At 38.4% G+C, this 9072-nt stretch overlaps 1 protein-coding gene across 1 annotated transcript in view; it reads left to right on the top strand.

Moving 5' to 3' along the window:
• chl1b (cell adhesion molecule L1-like b) overlaps window positions 1-9072 on the top strand; it is an 809671-nt gene that overhangs the window by 341776 nt on the left and 458823 nt on the right. The window contains exons 6-7 of the mRNA XM_048606742.1: window positions 848-953; window positions 4189-4382. Of these exons, the coding sequence (XP_048462699.1) occupies window positions 848-953; window positions 4189-4382 (300 nt within the window). The remainder of the gene's footprint in view (window positions 1-847; window positions 954-4188; window positions 4383-9072) is intronic.

Here is a 9072-nt window from a genome sequence, read left to right as displayed (position 1 = left end):
TTATTGCGTGGACGGGGTGTGAGGGATGAGGTGCGGGAGATGTGGGAGACACGGTTGAGGGCGTTCTCGACCACCGAGGAGGGGAAGTTACGGTCCTTGAAAAACGAGGACAACTGAGATGTACGGGAGTGGAATGCCTCATCCTGGGAGCAGATGCGGCGGAGGCGAAGGAATTGGGAATAGGGGATAGCATTTTTGCAGGAAGGTGGGTGGGAGGAGGAGTATTCTAGGTAGCTGTGGGAGTCGGTGTAGTGTTGCTCTTGTAAAAAGGATGGCTTTAATTTTCATACTAGGCCAAACGTAGCATTTCTATTGATTGATCTATTGTTGTCTCTTCAAGTGTCTATTGATGTCTCTTCAAGTATCTCTGTAATAAACTACTTTGGTGTTTCATGCTACAAGTATTATTAGGATCACCATGATTAGACATTAAAATGAAACATTCTCATGAATCTTTCTTACCATAATCTTTGGTTTTAAGAGTAAACCGAGGAATTGGTCTTTTTTTAAAGCACTGTAAAGGGATAAATTAAGGGAATTACAACCATGACATTACATGCAGCAGTTTCAAATTATTTTTGCCCATCTATAAATGATAACTCTGGAAAATGGATTAGCAACAATACTCATTAAAACTTCATTACCATGATTGGGCCATGAATGCTTCTGCAACTTAACCTCAAAAATGTCAATTATGCATGTGGTATTTGAATTCAGATCGTATACGCCTTTATGGAGGAATTATCTGACTGTTAACGGGACTGGTTAACTTATTTTGAACTTTGCTTGAGCTTTTTGTTTCATTGTGGTGACCTAACTCATTGTAAACTTGACAATATTCTTCCAGTTCAGCAACCTCCAACTATAACCGTCCACTCGCCTAAGAGGCATGTTGTATATCCAACAGACGATTTCATTATCAAGTGTGAAGCCAGAGGAAATCCGGCACCGAAGTAAGTGTTTCCAGTGCTGATTTGTGTCATGCCTTTCATTTAGATCACTGAATTACTGGTGAGCAAATTTGTCTATTTTGCCAAATAGTTTTTCTTCCTAAAATCTTTGCATCTGGTGCATGCCTATGAGGCCTAAAAAATTGTCCTACCTATGTACGAGTAAGATTTGGTAGCATGTAAAGTGATTAGATTTCACACTCAGTATGAAACAACAGAATAACTAAAGCAATGCCTTAATGCATTTTTATGACAAAATCTCTTCAAGCAAATTCAGTTTTATTGTCCATTCTTGATCAGCAGTCAGTCATAAACATTATATTTCTTCTCCCTTCCTGTCACTTTAAAAATAGCAACAGATAGGTACATGTTCTGTAATAGCCCTCTCCCAACTTAGTAAAGTGCTTAATATTGAATGTAACTGTTCCATTACTGTACAACTGTAGCTGTGAGGAACAAAAATGAAAGCATCAGATCCTGGTTAACAGTCTATTCTAAAGGATTAAACAACATTTAAGAGCGAGATGTAGGGAAAAAATTGCTACAAAAATGAGCAAATAAGAAAGATACACAAATGGTGGCAGAAAAATGATTGCAACAGGAAGAAGAAAATCAATCATAAAATGATGGAAGATGAACAGTAAGACAGAGATTAGCAAGAAATTGGAAATTTGAGATGAATGAGAAACATTATTCATACGAAACAGGCTGATGCTGCTCTCTGTGCGAGAAAGGTGCAACAGATTAAACCGCCATCTCAAAACAATATAGTTTTCCTCAATTCATATATCTTATATTTGGCTCTGCATTTATTGGTTTGCACTTAGAGTAAAGTTATGCCAGGATTTATGTCAGTTTGCTCGTTGATCTTGTCATTGGAAACTCAGACTGAAATTTCTGGTAAAGGCAATTTTCTTCCTCAAGAATATAAACCAGCAATATGAAATAAATGTATGCACAGTACTGTCAAAAGTGATATCGAAACTGCCTCCTGTGTTAGTGCCTCAAGTTGAATCTCCTGTTTCTGCTGCTGCCTTTCTTCTTCTGAGATTAAACAGGGCATCAATTGGAAAGCCCTTTCCAGCTCCTTAGCCCTAGTAAATAAATTGTGAGGCCAGATATTCAAAAACATTACAGATGCACAGAGATTAACACAGTTTTGGCTAAGTATTGTATAAGTCTCAGTCAGAAATTTTGAAAAAAGTAAGCAGAAGAAAATTACCCTCAAAGTCCAAAAATATCTCCAAATATGTCTTTAGATCATTCTGCGCCTAAATTTTGGGTCATAAATCTATTGTTTGCATAAATACAGAAGACTCAACCATGGACTGGGAATTTCTACAGTGATGAAACTGTTGTAAATGGCTTGTAACAGTTTTCAATGAATCTGTTTTGGAAACAGTGCTAATATGTACAAATTTAAAAGAATGTTTCAAAATAAAATGAACATAAATCAATTATTCACAAATTTCCTGGTTGAGTGGCAGAGCAGGTGCTGGATGCACAGTTCTCAGCCCGTAGTTACAATGAAGAATTCCATGAAAATTCCAAATGACGGCAAACAGGCTTTGTTTTTCTGCTGCCATTGTTCTGTACCGTTAATATCCACAGGACATCTACAGAGCTACCAGAGTTTGAGCTGCATCTCACCATGAATCATTAACATTAGAGCAGAAAGCAATATCACTAAAAGTCAGGAGTTTGAATCTGTTTGCACTAAGGTAAAATAATTGTCTTCCAGGTGAATCAGTTAGGGAAGGATAAACTGTCCAGGTTTTCCTGGAGGGCAGGTACTAATCGTGTTACTATCCCTGTTGAGTTCTGTGAGTCATAAAAGAAGCAAATGAAGAAATTACAGAAGAATAATTCACTTTTTGTAACTTGATCAGAATCATTGTAAATTGTGCAATACTTAAGTTCAACTTGGAATTGTTGATGCAATGGACAGACCTTGTGGCTTCTCCAAACAATCAACTCCACCAGACTGTTAATAGTTACAGCCGCAAAACTCTTTCCAGCTTTGATGATATTGGATGGAATTCTAGTCTTCTTTTCTCAAGCCCTTAGCTGACTCTTTGCAGAGAGACGCTTTTGAGTGAACAGGGTTCTTCCCTTGCAATCTTCCACATAACAGCTCACGGCTTTTGGGACCATTTAGATACTTCGCTTCTATCAGTCATGTCAATGTGGCTGTGCCCAATCTATTGTTACCTTCACGTGACATTGCTGATTCTAGGCACAACCATTTGGAGGTGAAAGAAATCATAGTAGAAACCTCTATTTTCTGACCAATTAGGAATCCAACTCTTTGTCTTGCTTTACTCACTGCCCCCTCACTCTAGCCCTTTGTCTGAATGCCACACACTCTCCACATTTTAAATCCATGTTGTCAGTATCACTTCAAAGTCAAGGGTAACCAGGTCACCTGTGCCTGTATTTCTTCCTCCACAAAAAAATAATAAATCCCTTTACAATCGCTGCAAACTCTGAAAAGTTCCTTTCAAATACACGTACTGCTTCTGGATCAAAGCCTATCATGTTGGTGGTTTGTATTTTTGGCTGTGGTTTAATCAACAATGATTGGAAGTAGTGATAACAGACCAAGCAACACGAAGGAGTGTAAAATTTTTATGTTAGTTTTCAATGAAGCGCTCATTTAAAACTTTGTTCTTCATATTTTTCAGTTATTACCATGGTAATAAAGTATTGCACTTTTCACACAAATGTTTAGTATGTTAAAACATCTTGGTTATATTTGGATCAGCCATGATCTTAATAAAGATTGGAGCAAGTTTGAGGGGACAAATGCTTCATTCCTACCCCAAACTACATATTTATATATTGGCAGACGCAAAAAAAGAGTGTCCTTTTTATCCTTTGAGGACATGAAAATGTCCGTATGTTTCTGCTTTTATTCTTTGGTTCACCCATATTTTGATGCAATTTTCACTCAAATTATTTTCAAATTGTGTTATTTTCATACATTTAGTTTCAATGGAAATGAGGATAACTCTGGTTTTTGAGAGTTTTATTTATTCTATCCATGCTACTTTAGCACTAGAAAGCATAAGCAGAAACCAAGTTAATGAAATACAAATTTCATTGGAGCTTCACCAATTTAATAAATCCTCTTTGCTCTGTGGAAAATCTTTTCTGAGTGTTAAACGGATGAATTTGAAATTTGGGAAGACAAGGTATCCTATATGTTGGATAATTCCGGAAATATTTTGTTTTTTAGCTTTACCTGGACTAAGAATGGCAAAGAATACGATCCATCCCAGGATCCCCGAGTGACCACAACCACAAACTCAGGAACATTCACCATCAAAAACAGCAACGGAAATTTGAAGAGTTTTCAGGGAAAATATCGTTGTTTTGCCAGCAATGATCTGGGGGTAGCAATATCTGAAGAAATTGTTTTTATTACTGCAGGTAAATTCTTCATAATTTCAGTTGTTTACTTTCAGTTACTTCATGAAAATCTGACAGTTGAAGGAGTTGTTTAGCATGTCTGTTGCCAGCCTATATGCACTTTATTTGCATATGAAACCTTCTCAGCAACATGTAAGTGATGTGCTTTTGGATTGAAATAACATGTCAAGTGAAAGAAATTTGGAACATAAAGTCAGCTAGGGTAAACTTGTTACTGTGACTTCTGCATCACGCAGATCTGTGGTATTCCTGGGCACTGTGAACAATAAATAAGTTTAGCTAATTGATCGATTTATTCCATTCATTTTGAATCCTAGGGAATGTGCCAATGATCAGGATAATCTTAGCTAAAGAAGCAGAAGGAATCAATCTGGGAAACCAGGGTTTGGTGGTTACAGTCCAACGGAATCCCGATTGAAAAGAAAGATTCTCCTGGTTCAATTTTGCACATCTTGACCTAGGTTTTCTGAACCTCGGTCAAGTTGAATTGACCAATGGGAAGAGTTTGTTCAATCCACATCAAGCAAACAACATCTTCCCTTTCACTTGATTTGGAATCTTTCAAAGTACCTGCTTATGCTAAATGGCCCCTCCCCACAAAAATAAGCCACTTGTGTAAATTGTTCATTTACCATGTATGCCTGATATGTGCTCAATATTGCCATCCAGCAAAAAAAGGAGCTGATGTAAACAATTTTGAAAACACAAGTCCCTGAGCATCCTGGATGATATTTGTGTAGAAGTCAGCCAAACCTCCTCTGCTTTCCTTGGCAATCTTGTCCATGGAGCTTGTGCTAATTTTGTTTCTGTTCTTTTTTTGGAACGTAAAAATCTGGCATAAAGTAAGTGTAAATGCAACAGCATAATTAGTGACAATAGCAAAGGGATGCTGTCTTCTGTTGCGTATACCGTTTTCAACATTGTTTGCCCCTCTCTACATCAATTATTATTCACAGCATTGCTGCAACCATTTAAAAAAAACAATTCATGTGGTTTAATTCTTCTGAACATGTTAAGGGTGAATGTGGGTCAAAAGGTTTTGGATGCATTTAGACTAAAGGTGATTTGGTTAGATCTAGAGAACACTGTGTCAGTAAACCCTTGTGTTGTGGGGGTACAGAGAACTGTAAATAAACTGCAGAAGCATTTAATGAATATATCTTGGAAAATACATGAACTGTCCAAGAAATCAGTGTGCAATGCTGTTTCAACAATAAACAAATGTAAATCAGTTACACGCAAATTTTCTTTGAAAAGAATGCGGCAGTGTCACTCTTGTGCATAAAATTGTGCTGAAACTTTCCCAGAAATCTGGAGCAAAGTTATCTTTGATTCAAGATGGCGGCGGAGTAGGATGCTCTAACTGGCTCTTACAGGAGCTCGTTCGCTCTGTCCGTTCCTTTTCTTGTTTGTTCTATTTTTTGTCCCCTTTGTGTTTTTTTTTACTGTCTTTTCCTCATCTGCCAGTTGTCCAGAGCAAAGATGGCTCCTGTTTGGGAACTGCTGGCACCCAGTCAGACCACGTGGAAGACCTTATAGAAAGCCTGTAATGTCTATTGTTTTATCTTTATTTCCTATTCCCCTATAGTGTGTATATCTGTAATGTTGCGTAACTTTTTTCTTTATTTTCTCTATCTTTTGTACCTAAGATTTGTACTGAGGTGCTTTGTTCTTAAGATGGTGCTGTGTTGGCAACATTATAGATTTTTCACTGTACTCCTGTTCTTTTGTAATGTGACACTAATTCTCATTCTTCTAAATGTAAAAAGTTATTATAAGGGGAATTGAATACTAAGGTTAGTGGGGTTATACTTTGTGCATTAATAAGACCACATGTGGAGTACTATGCACAGTATTCATCACCTTATTTAAAACAGGATGTAAATGTGTTGGAAACAATTCTGTGAAGATTTATCAGACTAATGCTTGGAATAGATGGGTGTCTTATGACAGAAGATTGGACATGTCAGGTTTGTGGCTTGAGGAACTCAGAAGAATAAGATCTTAATTAACTAATCTGAGTTGATAATATCCTGAGCGGTCTTGGCAGGGTATGTGTGGAGAGGATGTTTTCTCTTAGGGGAGAATTGAGAACTAGAGATCGTTGTTTAAAAATAAGTGCTTGCTCATTGAAAATAGAGATGAGGTGAATTTATTTCTCAGAGTCTTTAAAACACTCTTACTGAAAAGGCAGTCGGACCAGAGTCTTTGGATATTCTTAAGGGAGAGGTGTGCGAAACATTATTGGGGGAGGTGGGAATATGGATTTGAGTTTATAATCAGATCTGCCATGATCTTATTAAATGGCAGAGCAGGCTCGAAGGGCCTTATGGCCTCCTTCTGCCAGTTTTTTTCATATGTTTGGATGGAATTACTTTTACAAAGATCTTCAAATGTTTCAAGGGTTCGTTGTTCACTAGATGTGTCGATTCTATGTGCAATATTTCAGTACATACATTCAAAAGTATAGTGTAATTTTGATTCAGTTTGAAATGTCAAAATAAAGTGCTAGTTGTATCTCAGAATACACATCAATGAATAACCTTTTGTTTCTACATTAAATAACATCTTTACGGACCATTCAGGAGTGTTCTAAACCAAATGTTGGATATTTTTAATCTTAGCAGTGATTTTCTCTTCATGCTGAAAGGCTTTTTATAATTGTGTGTGTGTGTTTTTGTTTTCATCAATGAATGCTGTGAGAGTTGCCAACATAACTCAGATCTGCCAGGCCTGTGTTGGCTCCAAATTTATATAATCCACTGTTGTTTACAGTAGAGTATGGATGATTACCTGCATTAAGTTGATGGTGTAAGGATACACATTAATCTAAAGCTTCTCTCATAAGGATGTCCATGTCACAAGGTACATATCAAGGCAAGTTCTCAATCCATATTGCTTCTCCTGATGCATTTAAGTTCAAGTTTAGTTTTGAAATGTATACTAATAACTTGGTGTCAGATGAGCAATTGATTGGAATTAAATTTTGCGGCAGAAAATGAATTCAGTTTTCATTTCTAGCTCTATAATTCATTTCATTTGCACAGTGATAGATTGAGAAAGCAGAGGTATGAGATGAATTGGGTAGCTCAAGAGCAAGAAACAGTTGGAATGTTATGAATAACAGATCCCCCTCACCCCACAGGTGAGGTTAATGGGTCTAGGACAGGGGCTGAAAATGGGGCATCATAATGGCGGTAGGATACCTGTTACCTATCCATCCCTGACGGAATTTTACTCATGACAGTGGAGGCATCAGAAAATCATCTCATCTGTACGCAAACTGATGCCCTTGTGTGGTCAATTAACAGCCAATTTACGGCATCCTCATGCTACTTCTGGGAATTTATCTGGACTGTCAGGTGCTAAAGCTACATGTTGGCACTCTTGTTGCCGGGCTATGGAGGTGGGAGGGTAGTGCCATTGATTTGGGCACCTGCAGCCTATTGTCGATCCTCCCTCAGTCGTCTGCCAACCCACATGCCCCAGTCCGTCTGCTAAATCTGCATGCCCCCGCATCACCCCTACTCCTCAGCAAGTCCAGCCAGTCTGCCCAGGGCTTCCCTTTATGTGCAGCTCAATGCTGCTCCTTCTGGAAGGTCCCAGACTCAACAGTGATTGTGAGATTTGATTGACCATCCAGTCCTGAAAGGCAAGACATCCTCCCGGATGGGAGGTGAGACAGGCTGTGGGGAAGGTCCCACTTGAGCCAATTAAGAGTCCAGTGGCTATGGAGCAACCTGGTCAAGTTGTGGTTTCTTTTCACCACATCAATTCACCTATGAATAAGGTGGGGAGTGAGGTGATGTCATTGCGTCTGCCTAAAAGTCTGACAACGTGTTGTCTTGACGTGCATCTAACCTGATGCGACGCTAAGTATTTGAGAAATACATCTGAATTATGAATCTCCACAAAAATTTTACAAATACTGCTCCGAAGGATATAACTAGGAAATAATATCTACGCTGCTTGATACCAGAAGGACAATATATTCTATCTATTCATGAATAGGTTTTTTAACAAGAAGTGTTTAATGTTGGCAAACACCCTGCAGGGTACAAAATTACATTTTTAATCTAATTTGAGGTGACTTAGGTATGTTTGATCTGGCATTTTAATATTATTGGACAAGTACTTTTGCAGTCGGATGCAAATACTTAACTTATCATAAAGTCATAGAGATATACAGCACGGAAACAGACCCTTCAGTTCTGAGGAAGGGTCACCGGACCCGAAACGTTAACTCTGTTTGCTCCTTCACAGTTGCTGCCAGACCTGCTGAGCTTTTCCAGCAACTTTGTTTTTGTTCCTGATTTACAGCATCCGCAGTTCTTTTGGTTGTTGTTTCCTTCAGTTCAACTTGTCCAAGCTGACCAGATATCCTAAATTAATCTAGCCCCATTTGACAGCATTTGGCCCACATCCCTCTAAACCCTTCCTATTCATGTACGTATCCAGATGCCTTTTAAATGTTGCTATTTTATCAGCCTCCACCACCTCCTCTGGCAGCTCATTCCATACACACACCACCCTCTGCATGAAAAAGTTGCCTGTTGGATCCTTTTTAAATCTTTCCCCTCTCACCTTCAACCTATACCCTCTGGTTTTGCACTCCCCTACCCTGGGCAAAAGACCTTGGCTGTTCACCCAATCCATGCTCCTCATGATTTTATAAACCTCTATGTGGTCA

The sequence above is a fragment of the Rhincodon typus genome, chromosome 16 (genome assembly GCF_021869965.1).
Source record: "Rhincodon typus isolate 14 chromosome 16, sRhiTyp1.1, whole genome shotgun sequence".
Lineage (NCBI taxonomy): Eukaryota > Metazoa > Chordata > Chondrichthyes > Orectolobiformes > Rhincodontidae > Rhincodon > Rhincodon typus.
The sequence above is the reverse complement of the archived record's forward strand: the minus strand, read 5'-3'. Positions and strand labels throughout refer to the sequence as shown.